The 18838-nt window shown below is 43.2% G+C and overlaps 1 protein-coding gene across 1 annotated transcript in view; it reads left to right on the top strand.

Annotated features, from left to right (window-relative positions):
* UNC79 (unc-79 subunit of NALCN channel complex) overlaps positions 1-18838 on the top strand; it is a 628882-nt gene that overhangs the window by 391739 nt on the left and 218305 nt on the right. Inside the window, exon 34 of the mRNA XM_085626482.1 lies at positions 17974-18090. Within this exon, the coding sequence (XP_085482608.1) occupies positions 17974-18090 (117 nt within the window). The remainder of the gene's footprint in view (positions 1-17973; positions 18091-18838) is intronic.

Raw genomic sequence — 18838 nt, 5'->3', positions numbered from 1 at the left:
TTCAACTGTTAGCAATGGAAAATATACTAGTTCTGGAAGCTTTGTGCATTTTGGGGTTGTTGCCTTGACTTCTTCAGTTGAGTCAGAGGTGACCGGCTCAGCTAGTTGGACGGTTGCACAAAGAGATGGGAGAGCAGAAAAGCCACTGAAGACTGTTTTCACTTTTTCCTGGAAAAAAGTAGCCAAGGAGTCCCAGAAGGTCTGGCTTTTTGTGGTTTTGTCTATATCAGGAGGTTTGGCATATTTTTTCACTGTCGCAAGTAGTTCTTTAGATGAATTCTTGGCTGCACTTATAGCTGCAGAGAAATAGCGAGTCTCCTCCTCCTAATCTACTAAAGCTTGTTTATACAAGGATCTTTCATTTGAGTCATAGTTGGACCTCCACTTCATTTCCAATCGGTGACAGTTCTGTTTCTGGAGTCTGAGCTGTTCCGAAAACCAAGGTTCTGAACGTCTAGCTCCTTGGTTCGTGGTAGATCTTTCATGTAAAACCTGATTGATAGAGTTGAGGAGCCAGTTCTCAAAAGCAACTGCCGCTATAATGGGGTCGTTATTGAATTTGGGAGGATTTGTGGCTAGAGAGCTGTCAAGAGTCGTCAAATTGATTTTGTTCCATGGACGGAACCGTCTATCATATTTAGTTCTTGAGTTTTGGAATCCCAATTGGTGAGGGGAGAGGTAGAACATAATGGCTTTTTGTGGTTTTGTCTATATCAGGAGGTTTGGCATATTTTTTCACTGTCGCAAGTAGTTCTTTAGATGAATTCTTGGCTGCACTTATAGCTGCAGAGAAATAGCGAGTCTCCTCCTCCTAATCTACTAAAGCTTGTTTATACAAGGATCTTTCATTTGAGTCATAGTTGGACCTCCACTTCATTTCCAATCGGTGACAGTTCTGTTTCTGGAGTCTGAGCTGTTCCGAAAACCAAGGTTCTGAGCGTCTAGCTCCTTAGTTCGTGGTAGATCTTTCATGTAAAACCTGATTGATAGAGTTGAGGAGCCAGTTCTCAAAAGCAACTGCCGCTATAATGGGGTCGTTATTGAATTTGGGAGGATTTGTGGCTAGAGAGCTGTCAAGAGTCGTCAAATTGATTTTGTTCCATGGACGGAACCGTCTATCATATTTAGTTCTTGAGTTTTGGAATCCCAATTGGTGAGGGGAGAGGTAGAACATAATGGCTTTATGGTCGGACCAAGTGAGGCGGAGCAATGAAAGACATTTGAGAGCACTGTTGTTGGAAAAGACACATCCAACAGGTGCCCTGCTAGGTGAGTACTGCCAGTATCTTGCTAAGTAAGACCTAAGCTACTCATCATGTCTGAATAATGTATAGCGTCCTTTTCCAATGGGTCTTCTAGATGTAAGTTGAAGTCCCCTAATACAGTGAAGTCAGCCAACTGAGATATCATAGCCAGGGACAGCCCACTGAATTAAGAAAGTCTGCCCTGGGACTTGGCGTACGGTAAAGCAGTAGGCCATTAAACGAGTAGCGATTTTCTATTGAAATGGTAAATAGAACAGATTCTAAGATTGGTTGATTAGTTTGGGTATTAAAAGTCCCTTTCCAGGTACTTCGATGTATTATTGCTAGCCCACCTCCCCTTTTCCCTACTCTGTCTTGCTTAGCAATGTTGTAGCCCCTATGAACCGCTATGGCCAAATCTGGGCCGGATGCCTCATCTGTCCCAGTCTCAGTAATAAAAGCTAAGTCCACTCCATGAAATTCTATGAACATAGCAAATTCAGAGGCATTTTTACATAGGGAACGTGCATTAATCAAGGTGCAAACTATCGCTTTGCTCTTGCGTGGCTCTGTTGTGACAGGCATAGTATATGGTCTATTCCATTGTGGCAACTCAGGACGGGACGGAGTTGAAAGTTACAATCTGGGCAGTGTGTAGATACCGCCGACAAGTCGGATCCCAACCAGAGTTTACTACAACATTTGCTTCAATTGTTGATAACTACTAACTGTTCTGCGGAGTAGGTAATATTAGATGTAGCGTGGTAACGAAAACCGACATAGTAACTGGCCCTAGGCCCGGTCCAGGCGCGGACAGGCGCAGACGGGCTTGCCTTTTGTGCGCCTTGGGCGCGCCGCCAGCACACCCGCGCTTTTAGAGCCCCCTTTGTTCAGCATCTAGACCGCTGACCGGCTGCCTTCCCCTTAGGTGTTTCCGGTGCTCCTGGATGTAAGGCAAACCTCTGCGCTCCTGTTTCCCACCCGAGCTAAAGTGCCAAGTGCAATCAGGTAAGAATTCTTCTAATCGAACAGTAGGCAGTTCTAAAATACTATTAAAAGTTAAGTTATGAGAGTTTGTGTTTGGGTGAGGTCATGCCTCACCTTCTTCACACCTGAATCATCACTGTGCCAGAAAAATAGAGGTTGCTTTCATCATCAATGAGTTGTCTTCAGAAATAGTTAGAAAAGTGATTGTCTCTTTTTTTTATCATCTATATTGGTTTTTACAAACAATTGTAATAAGAAGAAATCAGTGTGACAAATTGCAATGGAAGTACAGTAATGCACTAAGGCAGTAGGCACACATTTAATGAGCTTGTCACAGTGACACAGTGAGGTACAATGCAAAACAGGTAATCACAGCAGACAATTGGGCATACACAGCAAACATTCACTGACTAAGCCTGTTGATCGAAAATATAGAATGCTTCATTTCAGCAAAGCTGCAGGAGCATATTGGGGAATGCAGTCAAACCAAAGAAACTATAAACAAAAACAAAAGACATAGTAGCAGTGTATGTGTACAGGTGACTAGGTGTTCCCACACAGAGGAGTGCCCACTATTTGGCAAAAGTGGGGGACTTGATTAAAACCTATACTAAAATGCAGGCACAAGGGATATGAAGAGATAAGGGGGGATGTCATGTAGTCATGGAGTTTAGTATTGTCACTGATCTTGCCTTTAAGTGCTAGAGTGATATTGCCTGGCTATGGGGTATTTTCTAAAGCCTCTGACGTCTCCTATATGAAGGGGCATGCCCCTTGGAGACCTAAGCAAATCCAAATTTGTACCCTGGGGGAGTGACAGATTTCCATTTGGAGGTTATTGACCTCTTTGCAAGGAGAAAAGCTAAGTGCTGGAATTTGGATACAACTATTTTGCGCTTAGTACGTTTAAAAACACAAAGGAGACAATATTCAGGATGATATATGTAGCTGCGGCCTAAAATGGGAAGATAAGTCATGCAGTTATTGCTGAAAATAAAATATATATATGTGAAATCTGGGTCATTCAGAGCTAGTGTTCGGGAAGAACCTATGTAGTGCTTTAGGCATTTGATATGCCCTATGGAGGATGTTTAGTTGGACATACTTGAATCTCACATTATGGGATATTTTGTGGGGGTATGCCGGAGCCCTTGCTCATTATTTGTCATTAAGGGCTTTGCCTAGGTCAGTCTCTCAATTCCATCTGAATTTGACCAGGGAGAATGTGTGGGATTGTATGGAGTTACTAAATTATGCTATCAGTCACCTGCCAGAGCTAATAGTGTATAAGGTCTGTATTTGGTTATAGATGGTAGGTCCAGTTTTAGTAACAGCCCAATGAGTGTGAAGTGCTCAAATTTGTTCCTATGCACAAAAAATTACTCAGAGTATAGACTGTATTGCTACCTAAGACAGTCAAAGGAAAATAGAGTACCCATCTTGAAAAAAACACCTATTGAGATTAACCCCACATTTCCCCAGACTTCAAACATGTTTCTAAGGACGTGGAATCATTATTCTGGAATAATCTGCAAGGGAATTGTATGGGCATATATGGTAATGTTTCTCATATTTTCGAACATCTTCTGTAACTGCATACGTCCACCAGTTGCCAGGCCCACTTGCTTAGGTGGGAGTCTTAATTTGACTAGAGGGGTCTTTCTATGCCAACCACTTTTTCATATTAGCTCCCTCATCATAGTGACTAGAGAATGGAAAAACTTTGTAGGAGGTGGAGAGGTAAGTTTGTGAAAAAGTACAGCAGATGGAGGATTATCATCATTTTGTTTCAGTAAAATTCTGCCAGGCACAGGAATTTTCATTTGCCTCCAAAATGCTGTCAAAGATCTAAGTGAAGCTACAGCTTTAGATAATTTTCCATCCAGCAGTTCTTGACGTAGTGATGTAATTAGAGGCTACGGTAGCGGAATGTTGCAGGTTTGCAATTGATTGGCCCACCTCCTAAATATATATCGTGAGCTCGGTGTACAGGACGCAGAGGAAAGAAGTAAGATTTGGACCAGTTTACACCCAAGCCAGACACCACTTCAAATTCCTGCAATGTATGTGCTGTTGAGGAGGTGTCCATGCAGATGTCCCTGAAATATAGCAACATGCTATTACCACAGAGAATCATGAACACCACTTCAGCGGCAAGGGATCCAAATACGTGACTGAGGTCACCAACACCAGACTGGAAAGAATTACCATATTGGTTTTTAGCCTTGGATAATCCGTCAGGGTCACAAGTCTAATTATTGTATGACACAGACCCATAGAAGATATAGAATGCTTGTATCAGCAGCAGAAACTTCTGTTAACGTGTCCCTTCAAAAAAAGATCCCCCAGCCCTAAAGAAGACATTTATTGAAAAACTTTCCAGGTCCAACATGAAGGTTGAAACATGTCGGCACATCTATGGATGTGGCCAGGAGCTATTATCAACCCCAAAGATTATAATTTGTGTAATTTTGGTGATGTAAATCAAGATATGACCTCAAACAGATAAAATGCTCCGACCACCATTACAAAGGGCCTACCAGTACGCTTTGGATTGTGCAGTAGAGGGTTAGAACATGTCACAACCCCATAGATTCTAATTGTAGGACACTACACATGTTGTTTTGATGTTTTAAACACATGTTTAAATATTATTTCAATGTAACATCCCAGTTCATGTATGTTTGTTTTTGATTGATTTGTTTATATTGTATACATATGTAATTGTGGGTAATGATGTTATGTGTACACTTTGTCTCATTTAAATGTATGGTATTTTGTTTATTAAGAAAAAATATCTATTGGCAAACATAATCCCTTGTTTATTTCCTTGGGAACATAGTTAAACTTGTGGACTCGATATATTTCAGTGCACATTGGTAAATATTTTTTTAATTCACCTATTGTCATTTAGTTGACACTCAGAGAAATAATGGTAACGTCTTTCTCTGTGAGATGATGTAAGATTGATGGTTTGGGGGTACCTTCTATGATGGAGTATTTATTGATCCCAGCCCCCTATGTCTAGATTGGATCACTCTCCCTTATGATACACATGTTCAATATTAGGGGCATAGTGTTACAGAGTAGCACTGCTACTCTACCCAATATTCATTCAACCAGTACATAGCAATCCTCTTTGTTCACTTCCATTGAGAACAACTTAAACAAAAAAAAACGGGCTTACCCAGGTGATGACACTCCAGGTCTACGCAGAAAACACAGTGTAAAAGTATTGCCTTTCCGAGACCTTCTGTATTTTGAGCCCTTCCAAACTTTTAGGAGGGATTCCATGAGGATTGCAATGTCATTGCCCCTACATTAAGGAACGGGTTGCATGCTATGACATTTATTAATTGTAGACAATCCCTGACATTTCAGGGCATGAGTGATATTACATTAGGTGGAGCAAGGGTGATTACACTGTGAGTATGGGACGGGGACACCCCAATTGCTCATTGTAGATGAGCAATTGATTGTACCTTAGGTGAGAATGCAGCAACTTATAGACAACCCAAGTGTGTGCATGGGCCTGATTTAGAAGAGAATAGTTGAGTCCCCAACTCTCCGCCCCAGGGCCATGAAACGAAACTCAACTGCCCAAATATGAGAACAATAATAGTGTCATGTAACCTATGCTTGGCCATAGTTTAGGAGCATGGATGTGTGAGGGGTGGCGTGTCCACAACCCGGCAAGTGGTCAACAGCACAGGGGCCCGCTTAGAGTATAGCCAGGGAAGTTATGTGTGTCAGTGAGGTAAGTGCCTACTACTCAATCATGTACTTGCAACCTGAATTGTGTGCGGACTGCATGCTGAGCTGAGATTTGTATACAGGAGATCTGGCTAGGCAGGCCAACAAGACTATGAGAGCCAATTGTCACAAGAAGTTGATATTGCATAATTAGGCAGCTACCTATACTAGGGGCTATCAGATGTAGCAATGACACCGAGGTTTAAAGCGCCAATTATTACCGGACCACAGCAAGCATAGCCTTATAGTTGGCACACCATGAGTAGACACAAAGAAATGGTTAAGCAAAGTACCCCATGGCGTACCTGCTTGACACCGCAAACAACAGCTTATCTGAAGAATGCTTCTGAGCACACAAAATGAAGAGTCCACAGTAAATTATTCAAACATTTGTCCTATAATTAAATCTTGATGCTTCTAGCCTCTAGCCAAGGTGTGTTTCGTCATACTGGCATGTTGCCTGCGACTTCACCATGGCTTAAATAATAATAATTGCCAATTTTGATCCAATATACAGAACGGCCATGGTAATACACTCCGACAGATATCGGGAGTACTCCTTGATTTAATGTCAATTTTTATATAAACCTTACGGCAATATATCTTATATTGGATCAAAATTGACAATTATTATCAGTTAAGACTTGATGAAGTTACAGGCAACACGCCAGTTCGACGAAACATATTTTGGGTAGAGGCTAGAAACTTCAAGTTTTAATTAAAGAATGAAAGATAGGAATCAATTGGATTCTTGCGTTTTTGTGCTCAAAGGCATTCTTGAATATTAGAGCTTTTATGGTTCTTAAAGATTGTCTAGTGTCCATCGTTATTCTTAGAGCTCCTTTGGAATAATGTGTTGCATAGATAAATAAAATAATTTCATTCCCAATTGCGAAAATATGACACCCTTCAGGTTCCTGATTTCTAACTATCTTAGTGGGTATAGCAGAGGGTAGCACATTAATATGATTCATAATATTAATAGTTTAACTGGGCCGCAAATTATTATCCATATTTCCACCTTCTGTTTCACTTATACAAGTTATATTGTAGATTGGCAAATGTACTACAGGCGCCTTCATTAGATATCCTCCATTCAAATTCCATCTCTTTAGAACACAGATGGACCTATATTTAAGTCATTCATTATCATGTAATTAACTCAGAACTTGCAACCTATTGGTCTTGGCACCCATTGGACGTGGCTAATGGGAAGGGTAATGGAGAAAAATCCCTTGGCACCTGCTGATTATTAGGATTGCCATTATACCCTGGTTAAAAACTATGTAGGTGGCGGTAGAAGAAGCCCAAGGGAAATAGAGCCACACTTTCTTGGTAAATGGAGTAACAGGCAATGACCTTGCTAAGTATTGTCCAGCAAAATGTGGTTGTTGAACATTAATGCTGATACCATCTCCCTTAAAGGTTTTGCTTACGGTCCCTACCCACCCAACTCTACATCTCAACAATATTTGGTGCGATCTCCTACATGGGAATATATGGTTTACACCAAATCAATGTACAATTTTATTCTTTAATATCTCTGGTGATTCACTAGATCCAGGGTTCAACTGTGGAACATTAACCTCTTCAGTGCCCATGACGAGATAGTCTCGTCATGGAGCACGGTTGCGCTGTGCCCATGACGAGACTATCTCGTCATGAACCCCACCCACTAGTGCAACGCCCGGCACAGGAGGGGGAAAGGGCGTGGCACTGAAGGGGTTAACCAAAACTGCAAAACAGGGACAGCAAGCCAGTGGTAGGTTAATCGTTATTGGACCACAACAAACCACTTTCTCCTTAGTTATAGGACTAGTTACTGATGGAACTTGCAGCCAAAAATCAGAGATAAGAGGCTGAATCTGTGTTATCATAACTGGGGGCACTGATCACATTGAAGGCAATTCAATACTACTACCAGACCCTACAGGAGCAATTTGATTGTGGTTGTGGCGTGCAGCAGACAAAGACACAGAAACAGGCACTGGTACGGTCACAAACTGTGATTTTGGTGTCAGAGGGTCCGTATGGATTACCCTTTCAACTCTACTACTAAGTAGAAGCCCCTCAGTGGAATCCCGCCTTGCATCCTGCTCTTGCCCCCACCGGTCCTGGGAGGACTGCAACACCCAGCCTGCACCTCCTCTTACAGCGCATCGCACCTCGTCAACAGCGTCAGTGCCAGGAGGCGCTTAAAAACAGATGCGGGCTCCAGCAGCGCGGGATACGCGAGCATGCCCGGGCGAAGCCTGGGCCAAGGGCAAGCCCGTCAAAGACCGGAGGAGACCAGGCTGGGCCACCCCCCTTTCATTTGGAGTCTTTACTGTTTTTACTAAGGTGAGAGTGCCTACTTTGTTACATAAGCCCAACGTAATCATGGGAAAGCGAGGGGAGCAGCCACCATCAAGGCCTGTCACCACAAGCATCAACAGCATGTTGGAAAGGGCTGTCAGCATTGTATCCAATGAGATCGAACTAACGGAGAGGCGCCTTTCCCTTGGTATGGGGGTACTCCCTCATCCCTCCAACTTGTTGGGCACTAATTTAAATGCTAGCGCTCCTAATGTTTTCAACTCTAACTGTGCGGTTTCCCCTGATGGTACTATAATTGATACTCCCTTACCAGTTGCAACCCCTCTGGACATTCTGATGCCCCCTGAGGCAACTATTGGGGCGAAGTGCAAAAGAAAGCCTGTCAAAAGTACCAGCGTTAAGAGGAAGCAACCCACCCGTCCCAGCGTGTCCTGTACCGCCCTGAGCTCATGGATACGTGCTTCCTCAAACCCTAAGACTGTCGTCGCTCATGTGCACACTTCAACTATTGAATCCTGCCGCTCCATTAGTACCTAGACTGAAACCGGCCTGCCCTCCTTTGAGAGCTACAGTCATGGTGAAGCTATCATTAGCCGTATCGTGGACACTGTCTTTGAACGTGTAAAAAACACACTCGACAGTCATTTTGCCACTTTGAGGGAACAAATGCCTTTGTTTCAACACGAGCCATCAGGAACGAACTTAATTACCCAGGATGGTCCCACAGTGCCCATCATACCGGGAACGTCAAACTCATTTGTACCTTCTAATAATATGCCTAACTCTAATACCTTGTCCTGTGCGTCCAATCCAACCCCTTTGGTCAATTCATGTGGCGTCTGCAATAAAATCAAGGAGTGTTTTGCGCCTGAGGGCAACGGCGCAGAACATAGTACCTCTAACAATGGCAGTGCAGAAAGTCTATCTGTAAATAATATGCCCCGACTTATTACTCCTGCTAGTATACCTACTGTGGTGCAGATCAACACTTCCTCGGTAGGTGATGGGTCACGAGAGGGTGGTATTGATACCACACGCTTGTTAAGTCCTATTAGCAATAGGGAGGTGCTAAATATGCCTCCGGCAGCCTGCCCCTACGTAGTGGTTTTGGTTGGTGTGCCCCCCCTTAGGACAAATCAAGTTGAATCGTGGGAACAAATACGTTACAAAAGTGTAGACTGGTTATCTAAACATAAAGGGTTCAGGGCATCATTCATCAACAATATCATCATGGTACGTAGAGTTGGATGGGTGGGGCAGTCTCCAAAGAGCATCAAGGGGAACTGCATAGTCATCAACTTTCGTAATCCGTCAGTGGCCAAATCAATAATAATGGCACAGGAGGCCTGTTCTTTCTCACCAGTATATGGGCCTTACCCCTGGGTTATTTTTATAAACCCTCCCTGGGGGCTACATTTCCCGATGTTCCACCTACTGCCCCCCCCACCTCTCATTACACAACAGATTTCTGCCATTATCGGGCTAGGACAGTCAGGATTGACTGTCTTCCCCACTGACATCATCAGCATTACTTGAGCCAGTTCCCTTACCCATTGTGTCCCCATCCCGGGAACTTGTCACCCCATTCGTACCTGACGTAGACTCTACATTGAAAATATTAAGTTGGAACGTGGCGGGCCCAGCATCCAAAATGGACCTACCTGAGTGGTTGGAGCTAGTCCAAAAACAGGACATTTTAATGTTCCAAGAAACATGGGTCACACGGGAGCTATTCCTGGAGGCATTTGAATGTTTTAATATTATAGCCCCAATCCCAAATTCCGGTCGGCCGGCAGGAGGTCTCTCAATTTGGATCAATGTTATGGTGGGCGGTTGTGCACGGGCTCTTGTTACTAACAACGATAAATTTCAGGCAATAATCTATAAACGGGGGATTTCGATTTGTTTAATTAATTTTTATAATAACGATTTTAAGAGAGTCCCAAACATGAATTTTATTCATTTGTTTAAATTTATTTCTAAACTGCAGAAGTCCAAATGTGTTGCCAGTCCCGTAGGAATTTGTCTAGGGGTGTTTTTAATGTTAAGTTACCGAGCGGTATTTATTCTGCTATTCACCCCACCAACAAGGCACCACTTTCCAATAGGGGGACTCAACTATTAAATCTTATAAATATTAATAACTTTTTAGATGTGATGGAGATTGCCGCAGTCCCCACAAGGGGCAATCACATAGAACCTACTTATAGAGGCAGGGGCTCGGCCTCCACCATCAATTTCTTTTTTATTACACCTCCACTAGAGAAATGTGTGCTAAAAGCCGAGGTAGTCCCCACAGTTCATTGGGATCACAACCCCATCAACCTAATCTTGAGTCTTTCCCCCAGGCCGATCCATGACAAAGAGTGTGGCGCCAGGGACTTTTCCCCTTCCACCGATAATCTCAGATTGGTCTGGCGTGGTATAGACAATAAATTTTTATTTGGTAGGATGGCAAGAATATATCCAGAATTAATTGATATTTGTTTGTCTTTTAAGGAACATAATTCCGTTTTAGTTGATGCTTTTACGCAGCTATGTGCGGGCGTCAAAACCATCAAGGAAACACATTCCCGCCTAGGCTGGTTTAACACTGATTGTTCTGTAGCGAATAGAGCTCTACGAAAGGGCGCTTGTTAAGAAACCCAGAGACAGCTCCCTTATTAAATCACTCAGACAATGCTATAAAGCAGCCATTTCAATTAGAAAGGAGGAAATAATCAGGGAGCGCTGGGATAATCTCACCCGGGCAGTCACGTTAAAAAATGGGAAGGACTTCTGGTTAGCTGTCAAAGATATGAGGTCCTTGGGACAACCCATGACCACAATTAGTTGCAATATTTCTAGTGAGGCATGGGAAGCGCATTTTACAAAAATTTATTCAGCTTCACCGCCGACTATAGCCACTAAATGAGCATGCTATCACCAAAGGGGTTCTGATCAACCTATCAGAAGTAGAGGAGGCTATTGATCAGAACCTGGGTTGTAAAGCCCCAGGCACTGATGATTTGCCCATTGATCTCATCAAAAGTCAACCAGACTTCTGGGCGCCCTTATTGCTGAATGTTTTTAATAATTTAACTAATTCCACTATACCCAATACAAGGTCCACCAGTATTATCGTGCCGATTTTTAAAAAGGGTGACCGTTCCAACCCAAGCTACTGATCGATAATACATTGAAAATTTGGGGGAGGGTCATGTATAATAAGATTAGGTCGTGGGCCGAGGAAGATCAGATTTTACATCCTTGTCAGTTGGGGTTTAGAAGCAATATTGGCACTGTTGAGCAGTGCCTCAATTTGATCATTGGTAAATATATAACGTAGCCCAAAAAACACCTTTATACCTAGCTTTTATGGGTCTTACCTCGGCCTTCGACTTTGCCAATAGGTCACAGCTTTGGACTATCCTTTTAAACTACGGCCTGGATGAGTATCTTGTACATTTGTTAGCTTATTTACATAAAGACCTACATGCCCGGGTGCGCATCAGTAGAGGTGGCGAGGTATCCAAAGATATTGAAGTCGGTAGAGGGGTCAGGCAGGGTTGTGTCCTGGCCCCTCTCCTTTTCATTCTTTTACATTAACGACCTGAATAAGTCATTGGCGACACTCACGTTCCCTGTATTAATTAAACTGGGGTGGCATGGTAAGCAAAAGAATGATGGATTTAACCCAGATCTCTTGACTGGGGGGGAATGTTTTGATTTGTTCTGCATTCTGTCCATCAATTGTGTGTCATTTGCTTTCTCGCCCTAAGTGGGCCAGGTATGCCCAGACGTGGGTCCTGGGCTCACTGTGCCACTGGAATCGAGCTATCCTGGCTGAGGAGGGGTGAAACCCCGAAACCGGTCCTAGGATGCTTGTTTCCGGACCAGGGAGGACCTGGCTTGGCAGTTCGGGCTGGACTTTTCCCATGAGGCACAGGGTCAAGACTGATTTGCATATGGCCAGGTCCAAACTGGAGTGGCATGGTGAGCAAAAGAATGATGGATTTAACCCAGATCTCTTGACAGGGGGTGAATGTTTTTATTTGTTCTGCATTCCGTGCATCAATTGTGTGTCTTTTGCTTTCTCGCCATAAGTGCGCCAGGTATGCCCAGACATTGGTCCTGGGCTCACTGTGCCATTGGAATCAAGCTATCCTGGCTGAGGAGGGGTAAAACCCTGAAAGTGGTCCTAGGATGCTTGGTTCCGGACCAGGGAGGACCTAGCTTGGCAGTTCAGGCTGGACTGTTCCCATGAGGCACAGGGTCAAGACTGATTTGCATATGACCAGGTCTAAACTGGGGTGGCATGGTGAGCAAAAGAATGATGGATTTAACCCAGATCTCTTGACTGGGGGTGAATGTTTTGATTTGTGCTGCATTCCGTCCATCAATTGTGTGTCTTTTGCTTTCTCGCCCTAAGTGCGCCAGGTATGCCCAGACGTGGGTCCTGGGCTCACTGTGCCACTGGAATCGAGCTATCCTGGCTGACGAGGGGTGAAACCCCGAAACCGGTCCTAGGATGCTTGTTTCCGGTCCAGGGAGGACCTGGCTTGGCAGTTCGGGCTGGACTGTTCCCATGAGGCACAGGGTCAAGACTGATTTGCATATGGCCAGGTCTAAACTGGGGTGGCATGGTGAGCGAAAGAATGATGGATTTAACCCAGATCTCTTGACTGAGGGTGAATGTTTTGATTTGTTCTGCATTCCGTCCATCAATTGTGTGTCTTTTGCTTTCTCTCCCTAAGTGCGCCAGGTATGCCCAGACGTGGGTCCTGGGCTCACTGTCCCACTGGAATCGAGCTATCCTGGCTGAGGAGGGGTGAAACCCCGAAACCGGTCCTAGGATGCTTGTTTCCGGTCCAGGGAGGACCTGGCTTGGCAGTTCGGGCTGGACTGTTCGCATGAGGGACAGGGTCAAGACTGATTTGCATATGGCCAGGTCTAAACTGGGGTGGCATGGTGAGCGAAAGAATGATGGATTTAACCCAGATCTCTTGACTGGGGGTGAATGTTTTGATTTGTTGTGCATTCCGTCCATCAATTGTGTCTTTTGCTTTCTCGCCCTGTATTAATGGCAACAAATTCCCCACCTTATTATATGCCAATGATGCGGTGCTAATGGGTCGTACCCCTAAAGCTCTCCGCATCTTGGTGCGGGGTTTTGTTGATTTTATGGATAGCTTTGTTCTATGTACCAATTTAAAAAAATCTTTTTTAATGGTGTGTGGGTCAAAGAAGTATTTTAACGCATCGATTGTTTTAGATTCTGACATTTTACAAAGCACTCGCACTTTCCCTTACCTAGGGCTGGTATTTGCAAGCAATGGACTGTGGGCTGATCATGTAGCTTACTGTAGGAGAAAGTTCTCCAACTCTACTAATACAATACTTGGTTTGCCAAAACCTAGGAATACGGAGGTTGTATCTGCCACCGTTAAGAACTTTAAACTTCAATGTATTCCAACCGCCACTTATGGTGCAGAAGTGTGGGTTTTCACTAACTGTGGTACTATCCAGGGTGAAGAGAACAGATTTTGTCGCAAAATCCTGGGTGCTCCAATTTCCTCCTCACAGTATGCTTGCCATAGAGAATTAAATTTGCCACACATTGAAGATTATATTAAGGCTCACCCTGCACTATTTTGACTCAGAGTCTGGAAGAACCCAGCGGCACAACTCACTGGGGTGATTATATCAGATCGCTTAAAATGGGATGGAAATGCCTTGGCTTGCTGCTGTTTACAAAAGTTCAACTAGCGTGAATCATGAGTATTTATTTTCAAACCCCACAGAGCTTGGTGTTGTAAGTAAGAAAACCCTCCAAACTGCCTTATATGCATTATATAGAAATGTCAGACACAATAAAGAGATTCAGAAAATGATTGTCGCCAGATATATGCGTATTGAGAACATTTCCTACGCTCCATCTAGCGATCTTCTAAAGCCTATTGGCCGTTGGCAAATGGGTCTATTGTTTCGACTGAGGGTTGATACAATGAAATTCATGCTCTGTTTTCCTGCGGGGTATAACTCCAACCTCGATCATTTGCCATGCCCCTGTAACAGTCAATACAAACTGTCTATGCTGCAATTTTTATTCTTTTGTAGTTACTATTTAATACAAATCAAAAGGTTTTTGATACCGTATTTTAAGGTTATACCTGTGATCGACTACAAGGCAGCATATGGGAAGGTTATTGCTTTGGAAGACGAAGAGCTAATCTTTCGGGTCGACTCTTTTATGAAAGCGGCAGTGCGCACTCGTAACTCTATGTGTCCGCCCTGAAGTATGACTATTTTATCTTGCTTTTAACCATTATTTCTTAACCCTTGTAACCATGTATTTCGATGAACTTTCCCTTTGTATTAGCATCCTTTTTATGTGCACTATATTATCGGAGGATCTGTTTCAAACTGAATTTTTCTATGTCCCCTTTGTTGTTGGATACATTTTAATGTACACGTTGTTGTTTATTTGCACTTTTATGGATATATTCTTGTATCCGAATATAGATATTGAATTGAATTGAATTGGAATCCAATCGCTTGATGATAGGTCAAAGCAAATCCTACAACATCCCCTTAATGTTCTCAAACAATTTGTTATGTAGCACTGGCATATCTCCCTGGATAGATATATTGTAATTACTAGGTACTTTTTATTTTCCCTCATTTTGCCTTTTCCTCTTAGTTGGGGGCTCTCTTCGAGGGATCTCTCAGTGGAAGGTACTAATAAACATTGAGCAACTTATGTTGGTTCTCCACTACGGACTTCAGAACAAAGAGTGATATGGGCATCCAGGATAGTTTGGTGAGAGTCAGTGGGGACTGGATTAGCTAATTGTATGATAGGTCCATTTGAGTCAGAATTTGCTTGGTTGTCAATAGCCAGGACTGCTGTGGCTGAGAGGTGACGTTCCAGACATTTTCTCTCTTTAAAAAGGGCCCCCACAGCCATCCAGCATGGAGTCACAGGCCTTTTTTCTAATGTGGAGCTTTTCTTTTGCCCATTTCTGCTTTGTCAGAAAAAGAGTACACACCTCAAAAAATAAAAGTCAACAATAGTAGTGTGGTACCTGAATACAGGGTCAAAGAGGAGTGACCCAGCCCAGCCTCTTCCAGGCTATGATGGACTAAGATAGGCCTGTCTTGGCCTGAGTGCAGGCCCGCTCGCATCCCGCACTGCAGGACTCCTGTCATGGTTAAATACACCATGTGACCTCCTGGAGCAAGCTGGGGGACATAGTCCCTCTCCCGGCCAATATCGTATGGCAGGTAAGTGATGTAGGCAGGGAACTGGCAACCCCCGCAGTGGGACTCCTGTCACACCTAAATGCACCTTGTGATTTCCTGGAGCAGGCTGAGGGATGTAGTCTCACCCTTGCCAGAATCGTCATATGGCAGGTAAGTGATGAGGACAGGAAACAGCTGGCAACCCCTGCTGTGGGGCTCCTCTCATGCTTAAATGCACCTTTTGACCTCTTGGAGCCCTGCAGCAGACTGGGGGATGTAGTCCCACCACAGCTGGAATAGTCGTATGACAGGTAAGTGATATGGATAGGGAACAGCAGGCAACCCTGCCGCTGGACTCCAGTTGCACTTTAAAGTGCCTTTGCAACCACCTGGAGCTCTGGTGCAGGCTGGGTGACCTAGTCCCATCCCAGCTGGAATCGTAGTATGGCAGGTAAGTGATACGGTAAGGGAACAGCAGGCAACCCTGTCGTTGAGCTTAACTACGCCTTGTGACCTCCTGGAGTAGGCTGGGGAACGAAGTCCCAACCCATCTGGAATCATGGTATGGCAGCTAAGTGATGTGGGCAGGGAACAGCAGGCAACCCCCTCTCACACACTCTCCCAATCACTTAAATATCCATTCACTCACCCCTACAAGCACTCAAGCAACCACTCACTCACTCACCCATACAGTCACTCACACGGACATTCACTTTCCAATACAGCCACTCACACACCCACTCAGTTATCCAAACACCCACCCATAAAACCACTTACACATCCACTCACTCACCCATACAGCCACTTAGTCACCCATACAGCCACTCACACACCCTCTCATCCACCCATAGAGCCACTTACCCATCCACTCACTTACCCATACAGCCACTCACTCACACATGCAGTCACTCACCAATACAGCCACTCACACAGTCACTCACTCATACAGCTACACACATATCCATTTATTAACCCATACAGCTAATTACACTCCCACTTATTCACCGATACAGACACTTACACACCCAATCGCACACTGATACAGACAGTTACAAATCCACTCAGATGACATATGTTAGAAACCGTATCCCTCATTATTAGTACAGAAAGTAATTTAACTTATGGTGTAGCTTAGTAAATATCTTTAAGTCTCCCAAACATTTACAAAACACTTACACTCACTGGATAACATAACATAACGTGTATTTGTAAAGTGCACGTTCACCCCAATGAGGTCTCTTGGCGCTGAATAACAGATTTTTATTGTTACCCAACTCAATGGTACTCATTTTATCGACCTCAGATGGATGAAAGGCTGAGTGGACTCACCAGGATTTGAACCTGTGGCCATGAGGTCGAACACAGGCCCCTGCAGTGGACACATTAGTCCACTGAGCCAACAGACTCGGATGATGTTATCATTTGAATGTCATCAGTCACTGTCACTTACTATCAACCACATTTTCAATTTTTCCATTATATGTGGCGATAGCAAGTGCCATATCATCATCCCATTCTCCTTCACAGTCTGAAGAGTTTGGAATCAATGGACTCCCCCCTTGATGGGGAGAGTAAGAGAGGGGCATTGGTTCTAACATACTTAGGGCCTTATTTAGATCTCGACGGATAGAATACTCCATCACAAAAGTGATGGATATCCCGGCCGCCGTATTACCATCTCCGTAGGATATCATGAGATAAAAATACTGCGGACGGGATATCTGTCACATTTGTGATAGAGTATTCCCCTCCACCAAGACACACATCTTTTCATGATGTAGATTCGAATGTGTTTAGGTATTTAGTCATTGTATTTTATATAGTACTCATATGTCACCTTACGGATACTTCAGCACACACGGCTAGAATTAAAGTTCTTCTTAGAGGCTAGTTACTTTTACTTGTCTGTATAGCTACCTATAATACTGTAAGGTTTATAATATATAGAGTTATGGGTAACAGGGAGTTACAAATAGACAGCAAGAGTGAAATATCTATGATGTCACTCAGGATTTCCTGTAATTTAAGGGGTGCCACCTGGACCTGGTATGTCTCTAGAGGATTATTTTTAGTCTAGTATTATTGCAGCTGGCTCTGGACACATACTAGTGGGCCCTTACATTATCCCACATTAGTAGTGGGCACTTTCTACTGAAGCATGATCTCATTTAATGAACTTCCTTGTAGTGAAATCAAGCGGTTCATATCATTTATACAATTTCAAATGGACAGGAGTTTGCTATTTGTTTCAGAGAAAAGTAAGACAGAAAAATGAGTGAGTTTCAAATCAAAGCAAGATAGAAATAATCAATCTGAACATTAACTGTTGCCCCACATATGAGTAGAAACATAGTGACATTTATCAAGCAATAGTGATCAATGACAATAGTTGCTGTTTTTGCAGTCCCTTTGAAGTATTTTTACACAATCAATATCTTTTTAATTGAAGCCCAGCACAGACAAGCGAAAAGAGGTTCTTTGAATGCTCTCACAATGAGCCAGCTGGGGAAGAGACAGCTGGAACACCAGTCTAGTGCACCACACAACATTAGCACGTGGGCAAATGGTAAGTAGTCCTTAACATTTGAGAATATATTCTTTTCATGACTGTTTTTTTCAAGGCCAGGTCTCTTATCTGGTCATTAATCATTAAACAAGGGCTTCATATCTCATTTTGGCAGTTTTCCTGGTATTTCAGGAATGTATAGTACTACAAACTATAGAGCATGTCCACTCTGAGAAGCTGAGCAGCTGGGAAAAGTAATCTCCCCTAAACAACATTATTCATCCTCATTTACATGCCTCTGCTCTGAGCTCTTTATATGATTGTTTTGTTGTTTTGGACACTAGTTTACATAATAAAATGTAGTTCAAAAGAATTAGGTGTAAAGGCATCCTAAGAAATTCACATATCCAAGCAAGAGCTGTATTTTATATTACTTAGGATTTCATTAGCATCTGGGCTTGGAATCACATATTTTCCTTTATCCTTGCTCTGTTGCCCTACAAACTTTACTTTTCATTCATTGGGGTATTTTATGATTGAATGCATGTTTACCAGCCACCTTCCTGCTATAGGAATGTTCAGACATTTTCTACCAATTGGCTATTAGAAAAATCAAAATTATGATGTGATGTAGTTAAGTAAATTAGTTGAGTGTAGGGAAATTGCCATTTATACAGTGTACATTCACATATAAATTGATTCCTCAAATAAATCACCATGGAGTTGAGACCTAACATTTTACATCTAGGTGTAAATATTCTCTAAAAACCCGATGAACAAAAGCTTTTGCACCTGAAACTAGAACCTT

This window comes from Triturus cristatus, chromosome 9 (genome assembly GCF_964204655.1).
Source record: "Triturus cristatus chromosome 9, aTriCri1.1, whole genome shotgun sequence".
NCBI lineage: Eukaryota > Metazoa > Chordata > Amphibia > Caudata > Salamandridae > Triturus > Triturus cristatus.
The sequence above is the reverse complement of the archived record's forward strand: the minus strand, read 5'-3'. Positions and strand labels throughout refer to the sequence as shown.